Source organism: Nyctereutes procyonoides, unplaced genomic scaffold (assembly GCF_905146905.1).
Source record: "Nyctereutes procyonoides isolate TBG_1078 unplaced genomic scaffold, NYPRO_anot_genome, whole genome shotgun sequence".
NCBI classification, from domain to species: Eukaryota; Metazoa; Chordata; class Mammalia; order Carnivora; family Canidae; genus Nyctereutes; species Nyctereutes procyonoides.
The window spans coordinates 14,395,170-14,410,782 of record NW_026575140.1 but is presented as its reverse complement, the minus strand read 5'-3'; the positions used below and the strand labels follow the sequence as shown (position 1 = coordinate 14,410,782).

General features: G+C 37.0%; 1 protein-coding gene across 1 annotated transcript in view; it reads right to left on the bottom strand.

Moving 5' to 3' along the window:
• CNTNAP4 (contactin associated protein family member 4) overlaps positions 1 to 15,613 on the bottom strand; it is a 247,457-nt gene that overhangs the window by 60,526 nt on the left and 171,318 nt on the right. The window contains 3 exon segments of the mRNA XM_055304701.1: positions 140 to 296; positions 4,166 to 4,363; positions 14,812 to 14,931. Coding sequence (XP_055160676.1) covers positions 140 to 296; positions 4,166 to 4,363; positions 14,812 to 14,931 — 475 coding nt within the window.

Sequence of the window (15,613 nt, the reverse complement as noted above, 5' to 3'; positions counted from 1 at the left end):
GATTTCATCAAAACATACCTTTATCTAATTCTTCACTGTACTAATTTGTTCAGTATCTGCCTCACTATACTATATGTTCTGAGTGAATCATTTTTAAAAACAAATTTTATTTTTCATAAGGAAATCATATGGAAATCACCATTCATTTCGGTCAGCATCACAGTTGCAATAATACTGAGAATCAATGCAGTTTCCTTCTAACCCACAAGTACACTTTTGAGGATCAGGCAAAGAACCTCCCCAGTATGTTTGTGTTTCATTGGTTCTTCCGACCCACCAACTCAGAGGGCTTCCATCTGAAAGACAAATGAGAGAAATGTGGTATCTGCTCTATACCTTATAGCCTTCCATCCCAGGTCATTCCCTTCCTTCCCAAATCATTCAAAAGAGTAAGTAAGAGGAGAAAAAAGAAGACTGATTTGATGTAGGGATATTCCAAACATGGCTATTAATGGCATTGCCTTAAGAAAGGTTTTAAAATATATATTTTATTATTTAATCTTAAATGGTCAATAGATTCTTTAAGTAGGAAAGAAACTAGTAGTTCCTACTTAATTCAGGCATGATACTTGATGTTCTGAGAGCAGTTCACATATGTAATTTCTTTAAAAACAGTTTTTGAAATAAGAAAACATCAAAATATAAACCATAGTAATTTACATATCAGGAAAAAAAACTTCATTTGAGATCATGAAATGCCCATTAAAACATTATAGAATGTTATGGAAAGTCCGTGATTTATCTCAATATATTTATTGGCTGAAAACATATTAGTTGTTTATTAAACATCAGGCATGGTATGGCACTCCCTTGTTATGATTTAAGATCTATTTGGAAGTATGTATTTTTTTTTCTTCTATTTAATGTCTTGGCTATTTATTTGAAGACTACAGAAATAACACTGAAAGATCTTTATGCCTGAGCAAATACTACACTCAAAAACAAAATTTCCCTTAGCCAAATGCATTTCTTTCTATGATGAATGTTCAGCTTCCAGCTCCTTCTCAGAGTTACGGCTAAACATGATGCCAAAGAACTACAGCAAAGAATAGACATTCAGGTGAGGAATGCAGGCCATCTATCTTCGAAAAAAACAATAGATAGAGAGGAAAAATCATAGTCATTTGAGAATCAGGGCATGAGAAGAATGTGACAGCAAATCAGTCAGCTCCTCAAAGGTATTAGATCATTTTTCTATTGACTTGGAAAACTTTTAAGTTATTGAGCCCAACTGAAAATCTGGGACTTTTATTAATTTCTCCTTTACTTATAAATGCCAATGCTTATAATGACTTACTATTAGGTGGGACCTCTACTATGCCAACAAACTCTCTCCCAGTGTTACTATACATACCAGCCCATACCATGCCAGAAAACTTCGAGTTAATTGGAAGTCTTTGAGTCTTTGTGTATGGACAAAGACATTAAAGTCAAGATTTTTCATCTTTTTTTTATATTGCATAATAAACTCATCAACAGAAGGTGAAATCACCTTGAAACATTTAACAGATATTTTTCAACATACTGCTTAAAACATTATGTGTTCATAGATTTAGAAGAAAATAAATTATTCCTAAATATTGAATAATATTGTCACTTTTAAATTTCCATCTTCCCTATAAAATAGAAACCACTGAATGTTTTAAAGGTACCAAGTACATTTGGTTCCCTTTAAGAGTTCTTGAAGTGTCCTAAAGAATTTAGGTAAGTATAAGAAAGAATGAAGAACATCATGAGACATTTTTTAAGTTAAAAATTAAAATTATAAAATATCAGTGATCAGGGTCAGACATTCTACTTCCTGTAGTTAAAATTCCAAATGACATGAGTATCTACATTGGTCATCTGTCCAATGTGCTGAGTCACAGCTCCACAGCTTGCAGAAAATGTATTTACATACACATCCCACCTTATTCATCCATGATAATGGAACCATTATTACTTAAAACTGCTAGATGTTCAAGATCTGAAACTTAAATTTAACTGGCCTGACACATCCTTCCTGTTCTTTTCCATGTATCTCTTATTGTGAACTCAACATCTAAATTGTTCTCTCTCTCTTTTCTAAATCAAGTTCATTCCACACGAACTCTAGGGTTATGGACCTTAGGAAAATCTGTGTATTTAATAATTATCATCATTTCTTGTTCTACAGCCTTCTAGGAGTTAATTTTCTTTACTAGTGGCTCTCAAGCCTGGCTGGAACATCTGGGGAGTCTCAGCAAAAGATGGGTACCACTGGCCATGAAGGTAGGGGTTCCTTCATTCTCTGTATTGTCCTCTTTGGGTGGTGTTTGCTTATTAACTCTGTGGGGATTTTGTTTGCTGGTTCTTTCAGAGTTTGGTTCATTTGTGACTTTGCTGTTTGTCTTCCTTTTTGTCTTTCTTTTCTAGTTAAGCAGTTCCACTCATTTTGTTGCATTCTATTCATTTATCTTTCTATAATTAAGGTTCTCATTCTTCTTAGAATCCAATTCCATATTTGCTTATCTATATTCTTAGATTCCAAGATCAATATTTAGCAACAATGAACAACTGAACCATCAGTTGCATATTAACTGCTATGTTAACTACAACCGTGATGTACCAGAGAGCTGGGAAGACAGAAGCTCACTTCAGGCACTTTATATGTGTTGTGTTGTGCCACCCAATCACCGCCACATCCCATTACTGGCCCCATGTCATAGAAGAGAAAGCAAAGGTTGATAAAGACTCATCTATCCAAGCTCTATACTTAATCAATGAGAGCCCAAGAATTTGAACTTACATCTTTCCCTGCCTTTAAATCCTATGCTCTTTGCACTACAAACTATCTGATGGTCATTCACCAATAGGATTGAGGTTTCAGGAGGTAAGATTTGAGGGAAGACCAGAAAGATGAAAGGGTTGGTGGGGGTAAAGTCAAATGAGAACCTTCTGAAATAGGAGAAGGAGGCAGAAAAGGAGGAGGAAGGTGTGTGAAGCCAGGCATAAGGGAGAGAATAATCTGGTTGTACTACATGGGTGGAGAATAAGTAGAAGATGTGCTTCACTAGAAATGACAAGTTCAAGTGTCATCCCAAGATGCTTAATCCAGATGACATATGATATTCATATATGAAATGCAGGTCTTTTAAAACTCTTGTCATGCTATCCAGACCTCTCGTAAGATAACAAACAGGGGTAAACATTCACCAATGACTTTATTATACAGATGTCTTAGAATCTTCTCTAATTTCTAAAGAGAAATATACCTTGATATTGCTGCTAGAAAATAGTGTGTTGTGGGGTGGCATGAAAGTTGCATAAGCAGGGTGGGTCGAGCACATGCACTTCTGACATCCAGATGGAAGAGTCTGTTTTAGACAGACAATGAAGAGGAAGACATGGCAAAATGTCACGATGGTGGCAGTGTTTCTGAGTGGTTAATTCCCTTCATAAAGACTAACATTTTAGAGTGCATCTTGGATGGAGAGAAGGAATGGAAAGATGCCTCCAGGAGGCCAGGTGGAAGGCTCCTCTATTAATTCCAGAAATACTCCATTAAGGCCCACACCAAGGCGAAGCTGGTGGGACCCAAGATATTGTCACCTAACCAGATATTGTAAAGAGAAAACAAAACCAAAAACAGAATTTAAGAGTCATAAAAAGTAGAATAAAAGGTTAAAAGAGGTTTTCTGATTCCTACTTAACCTACTGAATAAACTGTTTTCAGCAGCCTCTTCTAATTTTCAATTTTACCCACAGGCTAACCGCCAACAATCCATGAAAAAGAGTCACATGAAATAGTCACTTTCAGAAAAGTAAGTCATATTTTCATTAGCTCTTTTCCATGACAAGACAAACCGCATGCGTCGGTTGCCCTTTATAAGGGATAAACACTGAGCATTCACTGAGGATCAGAATGGAGTCCTTTTCTGTAGAGTTATCTGATTAAGGCCAGGAAGAGACTCCGAAGGCAATCAAGGCTTTGAACAAAGCTCAGCGTAAATTGACCTTGTTCTTTTCTTCAGGCAAAAGCATCGCTGTGACTTCCAGACTGTGACCTGTTTGCTAAGTATACGGGGGGCATACACTCTCAGTGGCTAAGTGCCACTACCTTGGCATAATTAAAATCCCCAGGAGCTGGTTAAGTAAAGTGCACTGTGCAATATGCACAACAGGACAGATGCCTCAGTTTCCTTACCTTGTTTATTGACAAGTCGTGACTTCTTGCAGTAGTAGGTAAGCTCCTGTTCACAGTGCTCGGCAAGGTTAATTGTGGCCTGGAGCTGCTCCATGCTGGCCACATACTCGAAAAACCCAGCATATGGGTTCTCTGGGTTAGTATTTCTGACTCTTGTTAAGTCAGAGCCATTGTGCTGTATGACGGTCCATGCAGTTTCTTGTATGCAGAAATGGGGAAGAAAGAGAGGAGACCATCACTAGTCTGCAAAAGTTAAAATAAATAAAGAAAATCAAAATCACCTTTTATCTGAGTCAAATTTTTCTAGTCATCAAACCTCTCTGAGAGGTAGAATCAACACAAATGGATTCTTAAAATTTTTAAATTATGGTAACTCTTTAAATTAATTATGGTAATTATGGTGATTCTTTTCCCTGAAGTTTATACAATTGCCATGCATTTGCAGTTATTTTATTTTACTTTTTAAGATAATTTAACCAGGAAATGCTTATGGTGAAAAATATTAAGAAAACTAATTATTAGAATTTGTGACACATTTCAATTCATCGAATCCAATATTCGACTGTCTAAAGATGCATCATGATTTTATTTTATCTTATAAAAGAAAAAAACATAGCTGCCTGTAATAATTATAAAACATTGTTGATTGTTGACACACTTTGATTTCAGAGATGTTACAATGTGAAAAAAAGGTGTATCTTTGAATTTCTAAAGTATTTTAAGTCACATAATGTAAGCAATGACTTTTCTACTCTTAAAAAATCATTCCTGTTATCAGCAAAAGGAAAGTCAAATTTTTATGGCCTATATATATCTCTCTTCAGACAACATTTAATTATGAGTGCACATCAATTTCTTTTTAAATCGAACTTTAAATATTCATTTTGGTGTTGTGTGATGTGCATAGTTATGCAGTGCCATAGGAAGTTACTCCCTTGAGCTGAGCCCTTCTGATACAGCATCAGCAACTCAATGAACACAAAAATAAAGTACCTTTGAGTACTCACTAGAGTAATCGCCACTGACACCTGAATGTCTGTAAACATTACCGTCATAATGATTACCAAAATTATTAAATGAAATAAAAATCCTACAGTTTGTAATAGAAGATAGGCATAGTGTGTGTAGCCTTCAACGTCCCTAGAAATTGACTTCACATTATATTTACTGTGATAGATGCAGGCACATGAACAGATTAATGAAAGGGCCTCTGACTTAATAGATAAGAAACAGATTGGAAGTTGTCAAAACTCTGCTCTATATGCGCTGTTAAGTCACAGAACTCTTCTGTATTATAGAGGACTATTCCAAATTGGAGGAAAACAGAAGGTAATTTCTTCCCCTCTTTTTAGTTAATACATTCACATGGATCGACCATCAAAACAAGATACGTAATTTCACTACCACCTTTCTCCAGGTCACCAGAATTTTGAATAGACAGGTCTGCTAAATAAGACAGGAGACAACTTTGACAGCCTCATTGCCTTCCGTGTGTGCATCATTATTTTTCTTGGAAACAATAGCTGTTACTTTTATTGCTGTCTTGCATTTCAGCTCACCATAGAGCTTTATCAGTAAATTAATTTCCTTACAGAAAACATGCTGTATAAGCTAATGGTATTAATTATGGGTGGCCAGATAGTGATATAGTATAGAGACCATCAGGATATTTGAGTTGCAGATCTGGAATGGAATGTGAACTTAAGAAAAGTCAGGTAAAATCTGAGCCTCCATTTCCCAATTTTGGAAGATAAACATAGGAGACAGTATAGTAGGCCTGAAATTCTATGATTTTAGCCAATTCAACTTTGGCTATTAGAAGTTTGTGATTATTAATCAGGCAAATCTGTTAGCCTAACTTCCACTGGACTCTACTTTTATTATTCAACAGAACATTCTTCTTTCCTTCTGGTAAATCAATGGCCTCATGAGGAAGTTCAACTCTGGCCAAGTAGCTGCCAAAGATGCAGGACAATATACCTGCTTGAGGCCTTTGTCTCTTTGTCTTTTCAGTCACACTGAGAGGCGCTTCCCTAGCGTGCAGCATCCACTGGCTCACAACTAACACATGATTCCAAAGGTCTTTTAAGGTGTTGTAAATTTAATCCAAGGCCAAGGTGCTGGACAACCCTTAAAGGACAGTGCACAGAAATGTTTTTCCTTTTGAAATTCTAAAATTACAATTTTATGGTAGTTTCTGTAAGTGATTTCATTCTTTAAAAAAAAAAGTTCTACAAAATAGGAAGTTAAACAGATGTTGCATTTATTAGATAACCTAGATTTCAGGGCAAAGCAGACACAATGGAATCATCACAATAGGTTATGAACACTGGATACAAGTGCCCAGTAGCCATGCTCCACAGCTCATGTGCTTTGCTAATAGGGGAATCTCTCAAAACTGCTCATCCAGGGCCTCTTTACTGCTTTTTCAGACATGACTGCATTACCTGATGTTTAGAAATTATGACTGTAAAGGATGCAGACTTTATCATAATTTATGATTCAGTATTTTATGATTTATTCTATGGGTCTTCCCCACTAGTCTGCAGGCTCTATGAGAAGATGATAGTTTCTGATCTGCTACCCACAGATCTGTGGCACAAGGCACAGGGGCTTGGCACAAGATGCAGAAGATATTAAAGAAATGAGGGAATAAATGAATGAATAAAAACAATGTGCTGTCCAGACTAGAGTACAACCATTCTGATTTTATGACGGCTTTTAGCTGTCTTAGAGCTTTGTAAATTGGAAACTGGCCGTTTTGCAAGTTAAGTCTGAAACTATGAAGAGTATGAGATGTTATCCTACTTGCAAGTTAACCAGTTGTCGTCCCATCCTACCTGAATTATATCCATTTATCTCTATCTTTCTAACTAGATCTAGCTTTAGACAGATGGATGATAGAGAGCTATGCTAACAGACACGGGAGTCCCCGGATCAGGGACAATTTCCTCACAGAAAATCCTAGCAGCATCGGTTCTCTACCACCCAATTTCCCTGGGGCCAATCCAGGGAGTACCAGAAGCACCTGCACATGCTGTGGTTGTACCTCAAGAGGAAACCCCTAAATTATGAGACTTGGAGGTTTTGGTCTTAGGGGATGGCTGAGCACATCTTCTCCTCCCCTTCACAGAGGGAAAGAGGAATTCTGGCTTTAGAATACAACAGACATCTGAGGAAAGGCACCAGTCCATAGGGTTTTGTTTTGTTTGTTTTGTTTTGATCACTTTTAGAATGTAGGCAAATATCTCTGGGGGAGATAAGCCTTCTAATCTCTCCAGAGAAATTCACTATCTCTAACTTCCAAGACATACATTTATATGAGATTATCCTTTAACAGAGGCTTCCAGATTTACTAACTTATTTATTTACTTATTATTTACTTATTTATTTATCACTTACTTATTTGCTTAGCAAGCAAGGCATTATTTCCTTACAACAAGGAACGATTGTCCATACACTAGCAAATTTCATCTGGCCCAGGTTCCATGGGCTCTCCCTCCTTCACTATGGAAGAAGCCAGTCCCGCCTCCATTTGCATATTAATTTCAATATTAGTGATGTATAGCTATGTCTGTCCCTTGGTTTCTCCTTTGGACTGGTTGTGACGTCTTACCAGTTTCCTCATTAATAATGCATTAGACGATATCTTTCAAATGTGTTTTTTAGTTTTTATTTTTATATCTGTGTAAGAGTCATGATTTACTTTGTTGAAAACTGTCCTTTACCCAAATGCAAAGAGAGTTGCAGTAAGGAGACATAGGGACACAAGTCAGGAAAGACAGATGCAATGGGCAGAAAAATCTATGAAATTTAATAAATACACTCAAAAATTGAAAGGCAGTATGGGTCTACCGGTGTCTCTCCCTGAGGAGATTTCAAATATATAGATTGTATGTAAAGCACTTGAGTAATTAAGAACTTGATTTATCTTAGGCTGGCTCCTATTTTTTAGCATGATAACAGTGTAAAAAAAACATGCTGTTTAAGCAACACAGTTGCAGAGCCTGTGTTCCTTCAGGATTAACAGCGGACGGTGACGGTGATAGATGTGATTAAAAGCTGGGAGGTCAGATAGGAAGTGCTGTGTTCAGGAAAGCCTGGGAGATGAAAGGGAGGAACAGCCGGGATTCTGGAGCAAAGCTTGATGTAAACAAGGCTGCCTCTGAATAATGATCCTTAGTTATTAACTCTCAGAGCTATCAAGAAGGCCTTATTGTTGAAATCCCTAAAGTACAAATAATTTTGCTGTTACATATCTCATATTCTCCAGCCTTCCCAGGGAATGGTCTCAGGAGCTCCTGTCCCAGAAGCACATGGAGAGCTTTTTCAGTGAGCAGAGTGGTCTTTCAATTTACTGAGTCAGCAAAACTAGATCCAGCTGTCCTAGTGGTGGTACAACGAGAAAGGGTGAGCGTAAGCCATGGAATAAGCATTGTCACAAAAGTTTGAGGCTGGCTCTAGCACTCATCAGGCTCCCCACTGAAACAACTGTCCTTACAATGCAATGTTTGATGAAGAGAGACATCTTGAACATAAAACCATTTCATTATAGAAAAAAACAGTGGATTTAGTGTGGAAGAAAAAAAAAGCCGTGAACATTTCTATAGGGCCAGCCACTGGGATTCACGTTATCCTGACTCCTTATTTTTAAACTGTATTTACAGTACTCTGTTTAGAAAGAATTTTCAGTCTTTAACATAGTTTGGGAAATTATCTACTCAAAAGAAGTTCCCTTTGTAGTTTTTAGCTTGTAAGGCTTAAAGGTATTTAAACCTATGTGGAATCATTTGTTTGACACTGATTCTAGACTCATAACTAGATTTTTTTTTTAAAGTTACACATTTGCAAGTTACTGATTCAGCATTTTGTCTTGTTTTTATAATTATAATACTTGATTCATATAACTAGAGAATATGTTATTGGCTACAAGCAATGAGACATTGATAGAACATGGCCTTTTCTAGTGGAAAAATGTTCAGGCTAGGAGAAAAGAGACAAGGTTTTCTGTCCCTGATTGCTCCCTAATGATTCTTGAGCCTGCCTTCCCCAACCTCCCTGCTTTCCTCATTTGCAAAACCAGATCAATAGGAAATGTTTCAAGCTGTAACATTATTTTTCACTGGGTTGTTACATTCTGGGATTGTCACTTTAGTGTGAATGTATTTCAATATTCTGGGGCCTCTGAAGACACTTAGCTGTCTCCTAACTGGATTATCTGTGTCTCTGACCTCAATGGCTTGCTTGTCAAGACGTCATGAACGTCTTCTGCATCAATACTTTCTGATAATTTTGCTGAAGCACCTTCCACCGCTCTCTGTGTGTATATACATATTTCCTTCGTGTCTCTTAGAGTTGTTATAGTTAACATGAGACTTCATTGACTAATATGAGGCATATAACTGGGAGAGTAATATGACGAGGTAAATATTGATTTAACAGAAATGGAGTAATTCAGTAAAATGAAATTGATAATTTCCTTATCATTTAGATAACATAAGATCACATGGCTTATACATTTTGGAATTATCCATAGAACAATAACATATATATATGTACGTATGTGTATATACTCAATAGTCATTATTTGCAGGTCCTCATTATTTGTGAATAGCTTACTAACTCATATTTATTTGTACCCCCCAAACGGAGGTGCTCTCAGACTCCTGGACACATGCACAAAGCAGCAAAAAGCCTGAGCTGCCCACTAGACACGTGTCCAGCTGAAGCGGAACCAGGCCACGCTCTGTCTCCTTGTCTTAGCTCGCATACGGTCAACAAGTATCTTATTTGTGGTCTATCCAATGCCATTTCTTTTCCATTTCTGTGCTCTTTCTTAATGATTTCACTGTTAAAATGGACTCCAAGTGTGGTGCAGAAAAGCCATCTAGGATTCCAAGCACAAGGAGGCTGCGATGTGCCTCATAAGAAAACATGTGCTAGAATAAGCTTCACTGTGGTATGAGTTATGGTGCCATTGGTTGTGAGCTCAATGTTGATAAATTAACAGTATATATTAATAAGGTGTCCTTAACCTGAAACACAACTCAAATTAGGTTATGTGTTGATTGGTTGATGAGAATGTTGTGACCAGAGGCTTGCAGGAATCGAATCTTACTACATTTCCCTAGGAGCTATGGTCCAATATTTGCTAATTTAGTGTCTGTGGTTGCTGTAAGGCACATAACCATCGCGGATAACAAGAACTGTGTGTGTGTGTGTGTGTGTGTGTGTGTGTGTGTGTGTATGGGTGTGGAGTGTGTGTGTGTCTACTATGTTCCTTAGAGTTTTAAAGATGAGAGATATTTATCAACCTAGAGGTATCTGATTTATAGACTCCAAAGCACGCACATGTGACTACTTTAGGATGCATTTGTGGGAAGACAGGATTCATAGGGATGCACTGATAAGATTGTTATATCTCATTCACAGCCCAAGCTGTACAAAAAGTTAGTTGACACCTGAACTCCTATCTCTCATTTGCAAAGCTTTCCTTTCCTCACTGTGAGGTATTTCCAAATTTATTAATTCTCATATAAGAGAGCAGTCTGTTTTGTAAATTTTGAGAACCACAGGCCCAAAATAGCAACTCTCCAAGCTGGGTACACATAAGAATCAACTGGGAAGATTTGTAAAATATTGATCCTATTGTCTCACCCCAGCCACTTTGTCAAAACCTCTTGACTCAAGGTGCTGCCTGGGAATGTGTCCTGTGTGGAAGGGGGAACTTCACAGAGGGAACAAACGTGGGAACCATCAGCTGTCTGGGGTTGCTGTGGTGTGTGGGGTAGAGCTATGCTCTGAATATCTGTGCCCCCCCCATTCACATGTTGAATCCCCTAACCTCCAAGGATAATGAAGAGTATTAATAAGGGGTGCCTTAGGGAGGTGATTAGGTCATGAGGGTAGAGGCCTCATGAATGGCATTAGTCCTCTTATAAAAGAGACCCCACGGAGCCCCTTCTATCATGTAAGGATAAAGGAAGTCAGTGGCCCAGAAAAGGCCCTCGCTTAGCTATGCTGGCGCCATGATCTTGGGCTCCCCAGCCTCTAAAACTGTAAGGGATAAATTTCTGTTGTCTGTAAGCTACCCAGTCTGTGGTTATTTTGCTTTAGCACCTCAAACAGACTAAGACAGGCAAAGCCCTTAACAGTTGGAAAAGCAAATGGAAGCCACATGGTTGTGTTATATGAAAAATCTCTGAAGAGACATTCTAATTTTCTAATTTCTCTAAATATCTGTTGCCATGGTTTTGCCACCATCCTCCAGTTTTTAGAATCACATATTAATACAAAGGAACTTTTGCTCCCATATTCAACTGTCTTCTCAGTAACTCCTTTGAATGTGTCACAGACATGTCAAACTCAAAATGTGTAAAACTGAGCTGCGGGTCTTTCCCCTCAAACCTTTCCTTCCTTCCTTCCTTCCTTCCTTCCTTCCTTCCTTCCTTCCTTCCTTCCTCCCTCCCTCCCTCCCTCCCTCCCTTCCTTCCTTCCTCCCTCCCTCCCTTCTCCCCTCCCTCCCTCCTTCCCTCTCTTTCTTTCTTTCTTTCTTTCTTTCTTTCTTTCTTTCTTTCTTTCTTTCTTTTTTCTTTAGAGAGGGGGAAGGGGGGGAGAGAGAATCTTAAGCAGGCTTCATGTGCAGTACTGAGCCCAGAGTGGTGTCCAGTGTGGGGCTCAATGTCACAGGCCTGAGATCATGACCTGACCTAAGTCAGACACTCAACTGACTGAGCCACCCAGGTGCCCCCTACTTCAAATCTTTTCTGACCACATCTCAAATAATGGCAACTCAACTACTCCAGTTGCCCAAGCTAAAATGTGGTATTATTTTTGTTTCCTTTTGTTTTCTCACACCTCACATGTATTCAATGAGAAAGTCAAACCTCCCTTCCCTGTCCACATTGCTATTATCCAGGGCAAGCCACCACCATCATCTTGAATGGATTCTTGCATACTTGAACTGGTCTCCAAGCAGATCTCTACTCCAGATGGACATACATTATATATGCAAACATATAGATCTGTATCTTATATATACCCATGTATACGGGTGTGTATAAGTGTGTATGTGGGTGTGTACCTCTGCTCCTAGGTGGGCACTTCCCAACACAGGAGCCATCATGATCCCATCAAAAGCAGTCAGATGGCATCCATCATTACTTAAAACTCCTTGGTGTCTTTTCATCTTATTCAGAGTAAAAACCAGAGACCTTATTTATACATTGTTGTAAGGACCTCATGACTTCCTCTCCTGCCCCTGTCTTACTTGACTCTCTCTTACTCTCCACCTACCCCCCGATTACTTGCCATACTCCAACCACATTAGATTTGTTGCTATTTTCTGAATGCACCTAGTAAGATCACAGCTCTCAGCACTTATCATTTGCTATTTTCTTTGCCTGGAACGTCCTTTCCCCAGATATTCACTGCCTGACCTTAAATGGTGAATCCCCTCTGAAACGTCTCCTACTTCAACTTAGTACTTCCTTTTTCTGTTTGTTTTGCTCCAGAAAACTGTGACTTCCTAACACAGTGCTATTCAGAAAGTGTAAACTTTCTGCAATGATGAAATGAATAGGTGGCTGCTGAGCAATTAAAATGTGACCAGTGAGACTGAAAAAAAATAGATGTTTAATTTAATCTGGTTTTTATTAATTAAAATTTTTAAAATTTATTTCCATTTATTTAATTTTATTAATTGTTTAATTAAATTTGAATCAAAATAGGCATTTGTTGCTAGTGGCTAATATACTAGACAGTATAGTTCATCTAGGATCCATTTTTTGGGGTTTGATGATGAAGAGAGGGATCAAGATTCCTTTTTACATTTATATACAACCCCTCTTGCACCCCCACCAGCACCACAGGTTTAAAGACCATCTTTCTGGGCAGCCCGGGTGGCTCAGCAGTTTAGCGCCACCTTCGGCCTAGGGTGTGATACTGGAGACCTGGGATCAAGTCCCATATCGGGCTCCCAGCATGGAGCCTGAGTCTCCCTCTGCATGTGTGTCTCTCTCTCTCTGTGTGTGTGTCTCTCATGAATAAATAAATAAATCTTTAAAAAAATAAATAAAGACCATCTTCCCCTCATGTATATGGATGGCACCTTTGCAATGAGTCAACAATCCATATATGAGTAAGTCTGTTTACAGATTCTCTACTTTGTAATAACAAGGTCTACTTGTTTATTCTTGTGCCAATCACAAACTGTTTCACTTAGCCTATCAGTATAACATCTTTTTATCTATTACAGTTGAGTTCTTCAACTTTATTCTTCAAGATTGATTTGGTTCTTCCCATTCCTTAAAATTTGCTGATAAATATTAGAAACTGCATACCAGTTTTCACCAAAACAGTTACATCAACCAACAAATAAACACCCCACTGGAATTTTAATCAAGATTTGTATCAAATCAATACCTACATGGGAAGAATTCATATTTATACTATACTGAGTTTTCTAATCAATAGAATTTTTTATTTTTGTATTTCCTCATTGTTTAGAATTTTAATTTATTTCATGAGCATTTTATACTTATCTATGTAGAAGCCATGCATATCTTTCATAGATTTATTACGATGTATTTGAGATTTTTTATGCTATTAAAAACAAAATATTCTAAAACTTCATTTTGCTTACTGCTGGTATACAGAAATGAAATAGTTAATTTTTATATTAACTTGATATCCAGTGATCATTAAAATTTTAATAGTTTATCTGTAGATTAAGAATGTGCTCAACATATAACCTGGTCATAAACAAATAATGAGAATCTTAGTTCTACCCTTCTAGTACTTAAATCTTTGATTTCCTTCTCTTGCTTTATTGCACCAGCAAGAACCTCCTATATAATGGTGAAGAATGCATCCAATAGCAGGCATCCTTGTGTTACTGCTGGTAAAGCTTTCAATTTCACTATAAAGTGTGATATGTGTTATAGGTTTTTTGTTAGTACTCTTTAAAGAAGGAAATTTCCTTTTATTGGTAATTTATTGAGTTTTCATCTTCTCTTTTATCATGAATGAATGTTATATTTAATCAAACACATTTTCCATGACCATTAATCCCTATTTAAATGTATATAAGTAGAGAATTCAAGAACACAAGTCAGGGATCCCTGGGTGGCACAGCGGTTTGGCGCCTGCCTTTGGCCCAGGGTGCGATCCTGGAGACCCGGGATCGAGTCCCACGTCGGGCTCCCGGTGCATGGAGCCTGCTTCTCCCTCTGCCTGTGTCTCTGCCTCTCTCTCTCTGTGTGTGTGTGACTATGATGAATAAATTAAAAAAAAAAAAACACAAGTCATATTTACCTACATTTAAAAATGTAAATATTCTTCAAAGCTTTCACCTAAATCAATTTTCTCAGAGAAATAAAATCTGTCCTTTATGTTTGGGGATTTACTAAGATACATTTATTATTAGATGTTCTATACAAATATCACATTCATTGAAAATAATGAAACATTTTTAAATCATTACCATGAAACTATTATTTAAAGATTTTTGTTAAGTTCTTCCACTGAACAATATACATTTTAATCAAGTTGCAAATTAGGTCAACTTTCTACTGGTTTCATTTTAATTTTGTGTGGTTAAAGCATTCATGCAAATTTAACTATTAAATGAAAGTTGATTAACTCACCAGTCATATTGCAGTACAGAAGAAAGGGTTCCAGGGGACCACTTCCATCTGAATCTATATAGTAAAACCCTGAAGTATTTCCTCTGTGCTTATAGGATTCACAGGACTGCTCATAGATAGCTGTAAAAAAAAATGGATCCTCATAAATGATGGAATAGGATACAATGAATCTCTTAAATTTTAATTTGAACACAAAATATGCCAAGTTTTGAAATTTAATATGTATATTATTGACCAGGGAAAAGGTAAAACATATTTTAAAACAAAACCCTTTCTTTTAAAAAAAATTAATACAGACAAAAGTAGGTTATATAGAAAAGGGGAGAGTGAGGTTGAATTCTGTGGCATTTTTGTCATTAATAGAATATGAAATTACTTACTCAAAATAAAAATTTAGTTTATTTTTACATTTGGCAAAACAACAAAAGAGAAGGTGTTTTAAATATCAGAACACTTATAAGTATACTACGACATTCATTTTGGACATCCATCCAAATGGATCTTTCAACATCCACTTTGGAATTTCTAATTCTGGTGTCACCTTGTAATTAACATCTGAAACACAGGAGTATGATCATGATCTCCTTAAATAGTCCACTATTATCCAATAATTACATAATAAAAAAGTTTTAAATAATGTAACTATTCTCCTTTCTCACATAAAATTATTTATAGATACGGTCTTTTTTTTTTAAATTATGACTGACAAAACTCATCAATAATTTTAAAAGTAACTTATAAAAGAAACTTTCTAATACCCTGTAATGAGAATTTAATATAATTAAAATTGGAAGCAGGAGAA